We start from the raw sequence: 16,636 nt of genomic DNA, 5'->3' as shown, positions 1-16,636 counted from the left end.
TGGACTTGATCCTCTTGGACTTGCTTCTCCTCCTCACAAAGGCTTGTGGTTGTGAGAAGGAGGAGCAGTAGATACCACTGCCTACTTGCTCACTGGCTCTCTGCCTGCCAAGCAAGCTTGGGAAAGAGGATGAGGAGCAATAGCAGCTGGTGACACTGGCAATGAGAAGGTCGGCGCACTGAAGAAGGGGGCTGGCCTATTGTGGGTGCTTTGGGAGTGAAGGACCCTCAAAAACCTGGAATCTGCACTGGCTGGGAGTGAAATGCATATATTTCTTTCTGCTTATGTATCTACTGAAACCCTGAGGAATATATTTCAAAGTTACCTCTTCACTATTACTCAGACAAGTATTGCACTTGTGTAAGGTCCTTATTGCAGTTGCGGGATGGAGGGGTGGGATCCTATTCAGAAAAAGCAAAGCAAAAAGCATGAAGATGGGGTCTGCACTACTTATCAGTTCTCTGTGTCAAGCTAGTAACTAGGAGATGTCTGTCTATGAAAGATTTTTCTAGAATTTTCTTCTTTAATAGTGAAGAAAAGAGAACTGCACTGAGCAATGGCAATTTGTCTTCTGTAGGGACTGATATCCTCAAAGCTGTTCAGTCCATCTGAGTTCCAGCCTTTGGATCCCACACAAGAGCCTATATTCCCACCAGAGTTATTGGTAGGTACATCTCTTCTCACAGAGGCCAGATAAGTTTCTTGAGGCATTCCACACCCCAAGAATATTTGGTGTACCCACTGATGTCTGTGCAGGGGAGCTGATCTCTTTCCACCCAAGGGTCGAATTCAGTTCTGGAGAAGCTCTCAGGGAGTACATTCCAGTGGTGGGCAGGAATGAAGGAGAGGGGAGCAGACATGCCATAATACCAAACATGCCAGCATATTTTAGTTAAAACCTGTTACTGCTAGTAAGTAAGCATCAGGAAAGGCATTTCAACCTTTTAGAATGAGGAAAAAACTGCACAAAAGCCAGGAAACTACCAAATGATTGATGGTTGGAGGAAAGTGGGTGGGGGAAGGGGTTGTGGCCATCTGGGGAACCCTGGAGAGTCAGAGTGGGACCACAGGAAGGCTGGATTTGGCCCTCGGGCCTGGGGTTCTGCACTCCTGACCAGTGGAGTCTGGTGGCTGCAATGTCAGTGGAGCAGTGAATCCGCTCTGGGTTTCAGTCTGAACCAGTCAAGACTCTAAAGGAGTTCTCCAAGGTGCTTTGCACCTGACTAATTCTGACTGAAACCCGGAGCAGATTCACCACCCCACTGACATCACAGCCACCAGCCTCCACTGCGCCTGACATAGGGCATGTTTAAACGATAAACTTCAGCCTCTGCTAGTGTACACATTTAAGTGGTGATGCAGAAGTTAAAGTGTAGAAACAGAGAGAGAGAGAGAGAGAGAGAGAAGAGAGGAATGAAAGAGGGAGGGAGAGCATGTGTGTGAGAGGAAAAGAGAATGTGGCAACAACCATAGGCAAATTAAGGACTCGTCTTGATTCACCACTCTTTAATCTTTGGGTAAATAATCTTACACATAATAGAATGGCTGTTATCTCTGGCAATTTACAGTTCCAAAGGAAAACACAATGTGGATAATCCAAGACAAGCAGCTGGGTGCTTCTGAAATGACTTGTAATTTCAGGTTTGCATAGACTGGGATTGTTATACCAGAAAAATTATCCTTGGATGATAGACTTGATGCAGAAATTTGCTACTTTGTATTACTTTTGTGTTCTGACCTTTCCCCATGAAGTGCCTGGTGACAGGCATCAGGTTATCCCATTTTATTATCACAACTGTGTTGTTTGATAAAATGCAGAATTCAACACAACAAGCCATGATTCAATGTCAACCCATGGTTCAACAACAACCCACACTCAACCCATACTCTGGTTTGTCATGTTGGACTCGACAGTCTTATAGGCCCCTTCCAACCCTACTATTCTATGATTCTATGTTATGTGAACCCAGCCACTGAATGGCTGTCACCCACTCACCTTAGCCAAGCAATTATTAACTGATCAGCCTTGTTCAGGCATTCAGTTCCCTACACAACAATGTGTACAGCAGACTTGCCCTTTGACCACAGTGTGTTCATCTTCAGTCTGAATAGGGCTGTATATATGCATATAGGAATCCCTCCACAGCGACAGGAAACCTGGTCAAGCGGTGTTCATGTCCCCACGGAGGGAGCCTTATGGATGTACATAGAGTCGCCTTCAGACTGACATTGAACGTGTGGCAGCCATAACGTGTGGCCAGTGCACTCATGGACATCTAGGGAACAAGGCTAGCCCACGCATTCTCGCTAGCTGCTTTAGGCATTCAGTAGCCATGGTACCAAATACATCTGACTAGGGCTAATATCTCAGTGAAAACTATAATTCTCTTAAGGATAGGAAGCCGTATGAAGGTCAGAGAAAACAATCATACCAAATTAATTTTATTATAACATATGAAAATATGTCAATGTATTTAAGAACAAACTAAAATGTTCAATAGAGACTAATGTTTTCAACACACTGTTTAACAAAATAATGACATGTATGGGATTGCGCTATTAAGGGCCAAACTACGTGTTATGTTACTTACACTTTTAAAGAGAGCGTTCTTAGAGCTGTGGCTTGTATTTTGAAGGAAATTAAAGTTGCAGGCCCTTATTCTGACACTGCACTCCCAATCTGGAACAGAGCTCCATGCCAGTTTCTTACTGAAAATCCTCTCTCTGCAGCTATTCCCCCCCCTCCCCAAAGGTATTTGCAGGATGTGCTGTTTCCACAGTATTGGGGCCATTTAGACGATTTCTATCTTGAGTGTGCATTGTTTCACATTCTGTCTTCACTGAAGTTGGGGTCTAATTGACTCCCATTACCATTTAACGAAATCGTCAAATAAAATATGTACAGAGGGTGTTGTTATTTATTTATTTGATTTGTACCCTTCCTTTCTGCCAAGGAAAATGGCATTCAAAGTGGCTTACAATCATAAATAAAACTTGATTAAAACAATAGTAAAACAAAGTAATTAAAACACAGTTAAAAACACAACAATAACAATAACAGAATAAAAACAGCATCCAATCCAGCAGACCCGCTTACATGCCCAAACCCTGTTTGAATAAAATGTCTTTACTAGGGATGTCAGAGAATTCCGCCACGGATTTTGGTGAGGCCGAATGCCAGTGGCGGAACGGCCTGTCACCCCCCCGCGGGTCACCCCCCCCGCGGATCCCCCCCGGGACGAGACTTACCTGGGGCGGATGTTCCGGGCGGCGGTGGCTGCGGCGGCGGCTGGTCTTCCGACCGGCTGCCGCCGCCACCATTTGCAGTCTTGTCTTGTAAAAACAACAACAACAAAAAACTACGTGATAGGCTATGTAAAGATTTACGTAGCCTATCATAGCTGGGTAAAACAAAAACAAAAAAAACCCCGCGTACACAAATGGCGGTGGCTACGGCTGCCGCCATTTGCGTTCCTTATTTTTGGCCGTCTTAGTCTACATAAATATTTACATGGACTATGACGGCTTTGATTAGATGGACCTTTGTCGGCAAGGTGATGTCTCTGCTTCTTACTATGCTGTTTAGGTTTGCCATAGCTTTCCTCCCAAGGAGCAAGCATCTTTTAATTTCATGGCTACAGTCACCATCTGTGGTGATCTTGGAGCCCAAGAAAATAAAATCTGTCACTGCTTCCGTTTCTTCCCCTTCTATATGCCAGGAAGTGATGGGGCCAGATGCCATGATCTGAGTTTTTTTTAATGTTGAGTTTCAAACCAGCCTTTTCCAGTCTTGTGGCCACTGTTGAGTGTTTCAAATGTGTTGGCATATTGAGTGCAGCACTTCAACAGCATCATCTTTTAGGATCTTAAATAGCTCAGCTGGAAGACTGTTATCTCCGCTAGCTTTGTTGTTAGTAATGCTTCCTAAGGCCCACTTGACTTCACTCTCGAGGATGTCCGGCTCAAGTTCAGTGACCGCACTATCATGGCTATCAGGGACATTCAGATCTTTCCTGTATAGTTCTTCTGTGTATTCTTTCCACCTCTTCTTAATCTCATCTGCATCTGTTAGGTCCCTGCCTTCTTTGTCCTTTATCATGCCCGTCTTTGCACAAAACGTTCCCTTGAGATCTCCAATTTTCTTGAAGAGATCTCTAGTCTTTCCCATTCTGTTGTTTTCCTCGATTTCTTTGGATTGTTCATTTAAGAAGGCCTTCTTGTCTCTCCTTGCTATTCTCTGGAACTCTGCATTCAGTTGGATATATCTTCCCCTTTCTCCCTTGCTTTTCACTTCCCTTCTTTCCTCAGCTACTTGTAAAGCCTCCTCAGACAGCCACTTTGCTTCCTTGCATTTCTTTTTCTTTGGGATGGATTGAGTTGCTGCCTCCTGAACAATGTTACGGACCTCCATCCATAGTTCCTCAGGCACTCTGTCTATCAGGTCTAATCCCTTAAATCAATTCCTCACCTCCACTGTATATTCATAAGCGATACGATTTAGGTCATACCTGAATGGTTTAGTGGTTTTCCCTACGTTCTTCAGTTTAAGCTGAAATTTTGCAACAAGAAGCAGCTCATGATCTGAGCCACAGTCAGCTCCAGGTCTTGTTTTTACTGACTGTATAGAGCTTCCCCATCTTTGGCTGCGAAGTACATAATCAATCTGATTTCAATACTGACCATCTGGTGATGTCCATGTGTAGAGTCGCCTCTTGTGCTGTTGGAAAAGAGTGTTTGCTATGATCAGCGTGTTCTCTTGACAAAACTCTATTAGCCTTTGTCCTGCTTCATTTTGTATACCAAAGCCATGCTTTTTTGTTATCCTGGTGATTTCTTGACTTCCTACTTTAGCATTCCAATCCCCTATGATGAAAAGGACATTTTTTTTTGGTGTTAATTCTAGAAGGTGTTGTAGGTCTTCATAGAACCGATCAACCTCAGCTTCTTTGGCCTCAGTGTTTGGGGCATAGACTTGAATTACTGTGATGTTGAATGGTTTGCCTTGGATTCGTACTGAGATCATTCTATCGTTTTTGAGATTGTACCCCAGGACTGCTTTTCCCACCCTTTTATTGACTATGAGTGCTTCTCCATTTCTTCTAAGGGATTCTTGCCCACAGTAGTAGATATAATGGTCACTTGAATTAAAATTGCCCATGCTTGTCCATTTTAGTTCGCTGATTCCCAAGATGTCGATGTTCAATCTTGCCATTTCATGTCTGACCACCTCCAGCTTGCCTTGATTCATTGATCTTACATTCCAGGTTCCTAAACAATATTGTTCTTTACAGCATCGGATTTTCTTTTCACCACTAGACACATCCACAGCTGAGTGTCCTTTCGGCTTTGGCCCAGCCACTTCACTCTTTCTGGCTCTACTTGGAAATACCCTCTGTTCTTCCCCAGTAGTATATTGGACACCTTCCAACCTGAGGGGCTCATCTTCCAGCGTCATATCTTTTAGCCTTGTGATAGGTTCCATGGGGTTTTCTTGGCAAGAATACTGGAGTGGGTTGCCATTTCCTTCTCCAGTGGACCACATTTTGCCAGAACTCTCTACCATGACCTGTCCATCTTTGGTGGCCCTGAACGGCATAGCTTACGGCTTCACTGGGTTACGTAAGCCCCTTCGACACAACAAGGGAGTGATTCAAACAGGATGTAACTAAGGCACGTGTGACCATGGCCAGATCACACATCTCTAGGAATGGGTGCAGTGGGTTGAAACCCCACAGAACAATTGACTGCATTGTTGTGGAAAAGTACATGGAAAATGGAGAATACATGAAACGTGAAGTGGCAGGGGTTCATACAAATCTCCCCTCCAACAGAGGAGGGTTAAGCAGCAATGACTTTTAGAAGACTATTTACCACAGGTATATTGAAGGACAAAGTTACCTCGTGGTGACTTTTACACCAAAGCTATACCATTGTTTTGTCTGGTAACATCACTGGTTGAAAGTATGTAATGCTAAAGTGCAACAGTAATGATTTTCTAATCTTTTTAAAAAATCTGTTTCTTGTCATGACCTATAGTTTTGATAATAACATGTCTTAGCTCAGTCCCTGTGAGAATTAAAGGGAGCCAAGAATCTTTGTCAATGTATCACAATCTGAAGCTAAATTTGGCATTGTTTCCACAGACACGCAATAAAAAACTTCAAAAGCAGCTGTGCTTTAAAGGAGACCGTGTGATGTGGTTTCAGCCCTCAACTCTCAAGGAACTGGTGGCTCTCAAAGCTCAGTACCCCAATGCCAAGCTTGTGGTTGGGAACACGGAAGTGGGTAAGAGGAAGAGCTTGGTTCCTGTTTGAGTTTTTTTTGTTAGTACAATGCAATGCTAAAATAACAACAACAACAACACATGTCTGGTCAAGATTTTACTTCTTCCTTAAAAAAGCTTAATGCCTGCTAGAATAAAAATGTCTTCCCCTGGCAATGAAAGTCCAAGAGAGAAGAAAGTTAAGTAGATCTCCTGAGGCAGGGGGTTCCATGGTCTTGGTGCAACCACAGAGAAGGCTCTTGTGGGGTGAACCAATGAAATGGATTGGCAGGAGATTCAGGACAAATAAAGCACTCCTTCACAAAATGCCTTAGTAATTTATGGAATTCTCTGTTAGCAGATTTGGTGATTAGCTTCGGGCTACACTGCATGTTACATTCACTATGTGGCATGAAGTGAGCTTGATCTTTTACTTTTCTTTAGTGTACCTGATCCAACCTAATTTGGATCAGGACCAGTGTGTCCTGGGAGAGGAGGATTAAACCTTCCCCCACCCATTTTCTTCCTCAAGGTTTAATCCTCCCCTCCCAGTGTGGGCTGGTGCTGATCTGAACTGGAGCTGTTCATAGTTACACTGAAGTAAAGAAAAAGTTCAGGCTCAGCCACATGCTACTCAATTAACATAATGTGCAGTTTGACCCTTAGATGGCTCTAAAAGGAGATTAGACAGATTCATGGAGTACTGCCCTATTAATAGCTACTAGTCATGATGGTTATATGCTACCACCAGGTTCAGAGGTGGTCTGCAACTGAATACCAATAGCTGGAAGCAATAAATGGGAGAGGGCTATTGCCCTCATGTCCTTGTTGTGATTGGCCCCTGCAGGAAAGAGTATGCTGGACTAGATGGAGTTTGGTCTGATCCAGCAGGGCTCTTCTTACGTTTTTATGAAACACAAACATGCCAACAGATGACTCCAGCTGTGAGACCATTGGTTCCCTACTGGGTGCCTTAGCATAATCTACCCCACCCCCTCTCTGGTGCCCTGGTCAGGCTCATGGGAAATAAGCATATGCACCCTTCAGTGCAGTTGCTGGCTTCCAGCAGCTATTGGCAAATATGTGTTTTTTCTCTTGGACATTTTAGAGGTTACATTTTGAGTATCTGAAAAGCACACACTTTACAGGTGAAGGGTGGATGGTAGCCAGACCAATTAGATTTCTTGAAAAACATCACCTCTAGATCGCCAGTCAATTTATCCTAATCACGAGGTTTTCACCCCCCCCCCCAGCCTGCTTGCATTTTTCTAACTTTATGTTACCTAGAATGTAGTAATTCCATTTAGAAAGATAATAGTGGGCATGTAGATCATATATTACAGAAGTGTTTGTTGACACTGCTGGATGCAAGAGAAAATCCATTTGGGTCTTGGCCTTGAACCTTCATTGCAAGTCAGTGTGAATCCCTCCCCTCGTCAATATTGCAGAAATACTCCTGGGGATTGCTCTAAGTGTCAATACGGGATACCGTCACTGAAACTGACTTCAAGTGGGCTGGGGCTTTTACATAACAGCTCTGCTGTTTCATTGGTAAACCTGCTAATTCTGGCTGCCTGCCATGTCTGCTTTGACCCCACTGCATTTTGTTTCCTTAAGGTATTGAAATGAGGTTAAAGAACATGCTGTACCCTGTGATAATCGCGCCAACTTGGATCCCAGAAATGAACTCTGTTCAGCACACAAAGGAGGGTATGTAGCAATGTACCTCTCGCCTCAAGGGACTGGCAAAGGGTTCTAGGAATGTGCGAGGGAAGGCTTGGAAGCAACACAAACGACGACAGACCTTGATTTGGTGGGAGGATCCCTCACCCTTGTATCCTCTTTTCCTGAAGCCAAGATGTACTGGTTTTACGTATGTGGGTAATTTATAACAAAACGAACAGTGCAAATTGCATGAGTTTAATGGGCAAGAATTCTTTAAAATGTTTGTTGTTCTGAGGAAGCTGGTTGGACAATATTGAGTAAAAAAGTAAAAATATTGGAAGCGGCACTGTTTGGGCTACTGGGCAGCTCTCTTTCACAGAGTGAAAAGGAAATATTCCACTGGCACTGGAATGCTGGCACACACCAAGGCTGAGCATAAAAGACTCACCTGGGAAGGACAAAGGGGGAGAACAAACAGGCCTGTGGAGTGGTGAGCTCATAGGGGCATGCCAGACGTCCCAGAGCAGGGCCCAATCTACATGGCCAATTTAGTGCACAGTAACAGCACATCCGGCTCATTTGCAACAGATGACGCTGTTGCCAATCTGCAGCAACCCTGCAGCTTTCTTCTGGAAAAGGTGCATTTTTGGAAAGTTCTTTTAGTGCGTCTTTTCCCCCTAAAAATAGGGGAACATATTTTCATACAGCTCCTGCATGTTTCTGCTGCAGTGTGACCCGTCACCCCGCCTTAAATCCTGGGTATGCCTATTTCTGAGACCTGGCTGTGACCTCGCAGTGACCTGGTCAAGGTGTGGGGTCACCCCTTTCCCCCCCTTCTCTCTTTTTCCCCGTTCATGTTAAGGCTGCTTTCCCATTCATCATATCTAGCCTTTTCCCCCCTTCACAGTATCACAGCTGCACTGTTTCAGATATTCACAGTAGCGGAGTAACTGCGTTCCCATTCACAATATCTAGCCTTTCCCCCCATTCACAGTATCACAGCTGCGCCATTTCAGGCATTCACAGTAGTGGAGTAACTGCTTTCCCATTCACAATATCTAGCGTTTTCCCCCATTCACAGTATCGCAGTTGCATGGTTTCAGGCATTCATAGTAGCGGAGTGGTTGCTTTCCCCATTCACAGTATGTAGCATGTATTTTCTGTTCATAAAAGTGCAGTAGCACTGTTTCGGGCAGTCACTATAGCAGAGTAGCTGCTTTACCATTCACAGTATGTAGCCTGTTTTCCCCATTGCCAATAGTGTTGTTTCAAGCATTCACAATAGTGCAGTGGCTACTTTACCCATTTTTTTCTGGCTTTACATCATCTAAATCTGGCAACTGGCTAAAAAGATAAAATCCTGGCATGTAGACAATTCTAACATCCTTTCTAAGTGTGGCAGTGCCTGATGCCCCAAAGGAAGGGGTGGGCAATCTAATCTAATTTGAGGTTGCAGGGAGAGCCATCCCCACATGTCCTGTTTCCTGCAGAACTGCAGCTGTTTGGCAGGCTGCTAGGAGCCCAATTCTGGAGGGAAACAGGCATTGTGCAGAATTATTTTGCTCAGGACAAGGTGCGCAGGGATGACTCTCATTCTGTGCCCTGTGTGGTGGCAACATCAGTGGAAGTAGTGGGAACTGGGGGACTGGGACAACCTACAGTGGGTCGCGCAGGCATCCTCCAAGGGCCACATATGGGCTGCCCACCCTTGCATTAGATGAAGGAAATAAAATCTGTCCCGAAGGGCAACTCTTTCATCCTGGGAATGTATATTAGAGCTACTGGCCAAATCCCTCTTGCTTCTGATTTTCCAGGAATAAGCTTTGGTGCCTCCTGCACTCTGAGCCACATGGAAGAAGTTCTTCACCAAGCTGTGGATCAGCTTCCTCCTTTCAAATCAGAGGTGTTCCAGGCTGTCCTAGAACAACTGAGATGGTTCGCAGGACCTCAAATCCGAAATGTTGCTGTAAGTTTTTGCTAGGGAAGAGAGAGAGGAATAGATCTCTATGCTCACAGGCTTTCCTTCTGGGATGACCATGCCAAACTCACTGGCATCAGGGGAAGAGCTTAGGGATGCCATGTGGCTTTGGGAGGTGGGGCACATAAACACACCTGCACATGAGTAACATGTGGGGAAGGATTCTCAGTGTGGTGAGATGAATTTTGCCGTGGCTGTTGGGCACCTGTGAGTTACTTTAAGGCAGGCTTTCCCAACCTGGTGGCCTCCACATGTTGTAGACTACAACTCCCATAATCCTGGCTAGCTGGGCCTGATGGGAGTTGTAATCCAAAACATCCAGGGTGGAGCACCATTTCGAGGAAGGCTACTTTAAGAAAAAAAAATCCTACAAATCCCAGCATGCCATAGTCAGCCAAGTTGTGGGATTTTTTAAAATCTAAATATGCATAGGATTGTGCCCTTAGTTATTATTTATTCACTAACTATGTTTCTATACTGTCCAATATCCAGAGCACTCTGGGTGGTTCACAGAAGTTAAACCCCTAAAATACAATTTTATAATAAGTCAGTTTCACAGTTTAAATCTGTCAGTTCTTCATCTTATGAAAAATGTTTAGCAAATTATGAATGTATGAACAACAAACAGCAAATTAGCGTGGACTATATAGCCTACATAACCTATTTTTGCTACAGCTGAGGACTTTGCATCCAATTTTAATGTTAACATACATTCTGCAAAATGAGAATATTCTGGCTTTGTCTATTTTCCCCTTACCTGATAATCCGGTAACAGTGTTCCTAAAAAAGCTTTTGCACTGATATCTAATCCATGCATGTTCATTTCAGGCTGTTGGGGGAAATATAATGACTGCAAGTCCAATATCTGACCTAAATCCAGTGTTTATGGCAAGTGGGACCAAACTGACTTTGGTGTCAAATGGTAAGCCACCCTAAACTTTAATTGACAATGGTAGGTGGTGTCAACTGGCAACCAACTCCTGGTTTGCTTAGTCTTTGATGGTAGCAGCCAGAGCAATTTGGGCTTAGGTTCTGTCTGGTGTAGGTCAAGGAGAGCTGCAAGGCCTGTTATTTCCAACAGCTTCAATGAAGAATACTTGAATAGCTTTGCTGCAGTTACAGAGCATTCCTACGGACCGAGGGAGAGTGTCCCAAGGACTATAGGATAGGTCAGATTCCCCCTCCTGAGGCTGTAGACACTCCTATGACCTTGGGAGGAGGAATCCGACATTGGATTGTTTCCTCCCGCCCCGCATCTTCGCAGCCATCATGGAAAGCAGCTGTTCTTCCAAGGCTGCAACAGTGACCTTGGAAGAGCTCGGAGATGTTAAAAAAGGAGTGTTCTGGTGGGTGGGGAGGGGAGGGAAGAGGCCAGGATCCTACAGCCCCTCCATCATTGTCCCTGCCCACAATGAGGTAGGTCAGCTAGACGGGCTCACAGGCCTGTGTAGCTGAAATTTTTATTTTTAAAACAGGTGAAATTGACTGGCTCCTGTCGGCAGGGCATAGGATAGACAGAGGGCTCCAACCTCAGAGTCCTCTTTCTATTGACAGAGAACTCTCTAAGTCCTTCAGAATAACTCTGTGTGTTCAAATAGTCTCTAAGGGTGCAATCCTATGCATGCTTAGAGAGAGAAAAAAGTCCCACAACTCCCAGTATTCTCCAGCGAGCATGGCTGGCTGGGGAATGCTGGGAATTGTAGGGCTTTTTTCCGTCTAAATATGCATAGGGTTGCGCCCTAAGTGTTCTCCAGATGCTTTCTCTAGGGACAGTATCCGATGATGCCCGTGCACCAGCAAGTCCCACTGTCAGTGCAACAGGAAGCTAGTGCTTCCTAAAGCAACTAGAATTGAGCCAAAATGCCTTTCTGGAATGGAACAGGTCAGTGGAGCTAACAGAAAGGGGCACCGCTGACCTGCCCTGTTCCGCGAAGGAATGTTTCAGCTTGTTTCTGGGGTTGCTCTAGGAAGCACTAGCCTCTTGTTGTGCCAGAGGAGGGGCCGACTGGTGCAACATAATCAATGAAGGTGCACAGGCAACGCTGGATAATGCCCTATGTATTTGCTTTCAATATTTGATATCTGACAGCTGATATTTTGCAGGATTTGATAGCTGATATGCTTTACTAATCAATATTTGACAGTTTTGGTATATCATTTTTATTTTTATTTATTTTATTTAAAACATTTCTTGGCTGCCTTTCCGGGCAGAACTCCTCCCAAGGCAGCTTACAGCAATAAAATACATAAAAACAGTTAAAATATTAAAAGTGGTAAAAACATAAAAACACTAAAAACAACAATAAAAGCCAGCAATAAAACCACCAACAACGATAACGGCAGTAACAGCAACAATAGCAGTCATATCAAGAGAAGGTAAAATAATATGTTTTCAAGGCCTTCTTAAAAGCCTGCAATGATGGAACATGGCGGAACTCCAATGGCAACTTGTTCCAAAGGTTATCAAATATATCATAGTGGTTATCAAATATTTTACCTTCAGGGAACACTTCCCATATCAATGTCTGTCAAGGAACCTCTGCAGAGAATGATCAGAAGTGGTTGGCAAGCTGCTATCAGCTGTTATCCTCACTGAGGAACTTCTGAAGAACCCAGAGTTCCCTGGTGGATATTTGAATGCCACTGATATATAATATTTAACAGTATTTGATGGATGACACAACAGCCTGTCTCTTGGTCCATGGTTTTGCCTTGCCTTGTGACAAGACGAATCTGCAAGGACTCCTTGTCTGTATGATTTGCTGCCGGTCCCCTTTAGAAGGGTCTTCAGAAGACCCCAATCCTGCAAAGAGATGCTGATATCAATCAATATGTGACACTACACAAGACACAGACACACAACAGACACACAGACAGACAACACTTGCACATTATGGGAAGACTCCATTCCCATCCTATTTCACTTGTTCAGTGGCTGTAACTGCTAGGAATATATATTGCTCCATTAGTATAGTTCCATGCTTTTCCTTGTGGAGACAAAACATTAGCTACACTCTGAAGAATGAATAATTGCTTGTATGGCATGGGAAATACTTTGCTTACACATTCCACTCACTGTCTTCTTTCCTTACAGAGGGCAGCAGGACTGTAAAGATGGATGAAACATTCTTTACTGGGTATAGAAAGACTCTACTAAAATCTCAGGAAATACTGGTCTCAGTTGAGATTCCCTTCAGCAGGAAGGTGAGGTGATTGGAATGTACATTGGTTTTTTTGAGAATAGTTTAATTACTTTATTGTGAGTACAAATTTAATCTCTCTTGGCTACACTGATTAGTGGTGTGCTGAAACCTGCCCCCTACTTTCATGAAATTCTTCCCTCCCTGCGAAAGAAGCATTGTTTTCTATGCCTCTTCCACAGGGAGGGGGAAAATTTCATAAAATTTTCTCATTGGGGTGGGGTGGGGGGGCAGGGATTCTATTTACCCGTTAAGTATTGGAGGTGGCTGAGGGAGCACCCCCTCTTTTTGTTCTTTTTACTCTACATATTCCCTGTGCCCTGTGGCAGCATTGTGGGACTCTTTACACAGAAGTGTTTTAGCCCGGCAACGCCTCCTGGAATGCCCAGGAGACCACAGGGCATTTGCGTGGTCTCCTGAGCATTCAGGAACTAATGCTGGGCTGAAAGCCTCTGTGTGAAGAGTCCCACACTGCTGCAAGCAAAAATGGGGCTTTTGGAGCATTAGGAAAGCTTTGCAAAAAAGAAAGAAGAAAAAAAAAGATGAGTGAGCTCCTTCCTTAAACAGACAACTGAAGAGCAGAGCAGTCATGAACATTCGCTGTGGTGGCCATATGTCATACTTTATGGAGGACAGTCCTCTATTTGAAGGGCTCTCAGAGGACAGTCTTCTATTTAAAGACACCCTCTATTTAAAGGGTTGTCCAGTCCAAGTCCAGTTTAAAGATAAAGAACCCCAAGAAGGGAGGGCAGGAGCTTTGAAGTTGCCCACCTGGACCGCAGACTGAACAGGCACCTGGTCACAATTTTCCCCACTATGATGAGAGATGCAGTGTATTTCTATTTCAATTACAGCAATTATTTCTAAATTCACATCTATACGTATAAATTACTGCACATTTTATGCAAATCTATTTACTCTTATGTCCTCTTTTTTGGTGATGTATAAGTGGCCACCTTTTCACTCCCAGAGCCACCTTGAAAGGGCTGCAAAAACATTGAAAGGGAAAGAACCAAGGCCAGACTAGACATTTCATGCAAATGCGTGTTTTTAAATTGCAACAGCTGCTTAGCCTATGAAAAAGCAACTTGAGGGGTGGGACTTATTTACAACAGAGAAGTAGAAGGAGGTGTTGTTTAACACTTTCACCAGCCTCTATTTTTTCAACTCCAAATCACACACCTTCAACTACTTTTCCTCCTGCGGAATTCCAGGTATTTAGCGCAGTTCAGCCCTAAAAATTGCTTCTGGTTTAGGGTGCAGTCCTATGGCTGCTAGTCAGCAGCTAGACGGCCGATACATCGGTTTCCAGGAACCGACCTCAGAGCCCGCGCTCCGAGGTCAGTTCCCTGAGAACTGACCTTCCCCACCTCCTGTGCTGCCTCATAGGCAGCACGGAACAACCCTGCTCTCAGAAGGGGGATGTTCTGGGGCAGGGAAGGCAGAAATGCTGGTATGAGACATCCAATGTGTTGTCCGGCCGCCGCTTCCCTCGCTCCACCTTCCCGTGGCTAGACAGCTGAAATTGGCTATCTAGCCATACATGCAGGGCGGCTGAAGTGTGGAGGGGACGATCCCCTCCACGCTTCTTCTGCCCTGCATTGGATAGGCAGTCACCTCCAAGTTTGGAGGTGGCTGCAGATCCCGGTAGGATTGCTTCCTTAGTGGCTAGTCTAAGTGGGGAGGAAAGCTGAGAATGAAGTGTTCTGAGGACCAATACAGACATTACTTTAGATCTGTATCTTAATTCTTTTTTACTCTGGAGTAGGTGTGGGGCTGCCAATCTAGATTGGGACCCTAGCACATTGTGTATGGGGACTTTTAAGATCTAGATCACACCCACTGTACAGTAAAAAAAAAAATAAAAAGACGTAGGTGCTAGATACAGGTTAAGGTGATGTCTGTTTTGGCCCTGAAAGTTCTGGAAAGCCAGCTGGCCTGGCTTCAACTGTCCTCTGGACCTACTAGTAACAGGGTAACTGCACACAGAGAACTGTTGGAGCAAACTACCCCAGTGCCCTACGATGAAATTTGCACATGCCTGTCAAGGCAGAGCTACACGTATCACAGAAGTGCTGGGCCCCAGAGTATAGTGCAGTACAGATCCTTTGTGCCCTTCAGACTGGCATCACTAACCACACCAAATTATTGATTATGAAACTAAAAAATTGATTATAGCATCCTCAGAAGGACCGTCTTGCCTGCTTTGCAGTAATGTCTGTTCATTCTGAGCCTCAGTACAAATAGTGCTTAGGAGAGCAGTGGGCAATTTCCTGTCTTCCAGATGCTTTGGCCTACAACTCCCACCACCCATCACCATTGGTTATGCCAGCTAGGGCTGATGAGAGCTGTCGGAAAAGGCCACAAGTTGCCCACCCCCAAATCCTTGTGTTTTTAATTATTACAATTGGGTTATTTAATCCTTCCCATTTCCATGTGCCACCCAATGTATTTTGCTTAAATATAGCTTACTATGCAGCCCTAGCACCCTCTGCTGTGCATGTGTAAAACGACATTAAGCGCTGTTGATTTCAAGGGGGCTTACTTTGTAACTGTGCACAGGATCACAGCCTTTTCTCCTGCCTCACCTGAGGTGCTGTGATTTACAGCATGGCAAAGTGGGCGTGAAACACTAAGAACTCAGGTCAATTTTCCCCAGAGGTCACCAAAGCCCTAAGAACCACAGAAACCAGAGTAGCCCGGTTCCCTTTCTACATGTTCACTCATGTAGGTCTTATGTTCCTTCAACACTGAAATACTGATACGGTTTGTCGTGCAAAGCAAAAATAATGTGGGTAGGGCTGGGTGCAAGGGCAAAAAAAGGAAAAGTATCGTAACAGCTTCATGAGTCATGGCATTACATTGGTGCGCCAAAACATCTAGGATAGTATGATTGGTTTATGCCAGGGCTTATTTGAGTTAGATGTAGGTGAAGAAAGAATGGCAGAATCCCTTTGCCTTACACACACATGGAACACTCTCAGTGCCTTCTGCCTGTGAGCAATGTTTTGATTGCAATGCCAGAAATTATTTTAAAAACACAACTTTCATGTGCTAAGCCTAAGGCCAACATCCCAAACTGTCTGTACAGAGGCTGTTGGGTGTGTATTAGGAGGAGCATACTTAAGAAAACACCATTCTCTTCTGCTGTGGTTCATGCATGTCTAAAGTTGCTCTGAAATACCTGCTGTTGTCATATTTTGCTGATGTGAGTTCTCCAGAAACATGGCGCAGTATAGCTAGAAGGGGTTGGCAAAACTTATGGGGCTAAAAAGGGGTGGAGGCTAAAAAGTACATTGTGAAATGAGATATGAAAGAGAAATACAATATTTTTCAGAAGTTGCGTTCTTGTCAGGATCTGTGGAATGCCTGGGTAGGGTGCCTTGTTCACTCAGCTAACAGTGTCTATGGCAGCCTCCCCAACCTGGTGCCCTCCAGATGTGTTGGGCCACCATTTTAATTGAAGTTGGATTATGGGAGTTGGAGTCCAGCACATCTGGAAGGTGCCAGACTGAGGAAGGCTGGTTTATA

At 44.5% G+C, this 16,636-nt stretch overlaps 1 protein-coding gene across 3 annotated transcripts in view; it reads left to right on the top strand.

The window, feature by feature from the left end:
• The window catches only part of XDH (xanthine dehydrogenase), a 108,510-nt gene that overhangs the window by 51,945 nt on the left and 39,929 nt on the right, over positions 1-16,636 (top strand). For all 3 annotated transcript variants that reach the window (XM_084828629.1, XM_084828631.1, XM_084828628.1), the window contains 6 exons: positions 578-664; positions 6,144-6,285; positions 7,880-7,972; positions 9,742-9,893; positions 10,734-10,827; positions 13,000-13,109. In XM_084828629.1, the coding sequence (XP_084684755.1) occupies positions 578-664; positions 6,144-6,285; positions 7,880-7,972; positions 9,742-9,893; positions 10,734-10,827; positions 13,000-13,109 (678 nt within the window). The remainder of the gene's footprint in view (positions 1-577; positions 665-6,143; positions 6,286-7,879; positions 7,973-9,741; positions 9,894-10,733; positions 10,828-12,999; positions 13,110-16,636) is intronic.

The sequence above is a fragment of the Heloderma suspectum genome, chromosome 1 (assembly GCF_057233095.1).
Source record: "Heloderma suspectum isolate Gila_16-S chromosome 1, 16-S_ref, whole genome shotgun sequence".
In the NCBI taxonomy this organism is placed as follows: domain Eukaryota; kingdom Metazoa; phylum Chordata; class Lepidosauria; order Squamata; family Helodermatidae; genus Heloderma; species Heloderma suspectum.
Note: the sequence above shows the minus strand (reverse complement) of the source record. Positions and strands in the feature narration are given on the sequence as shown.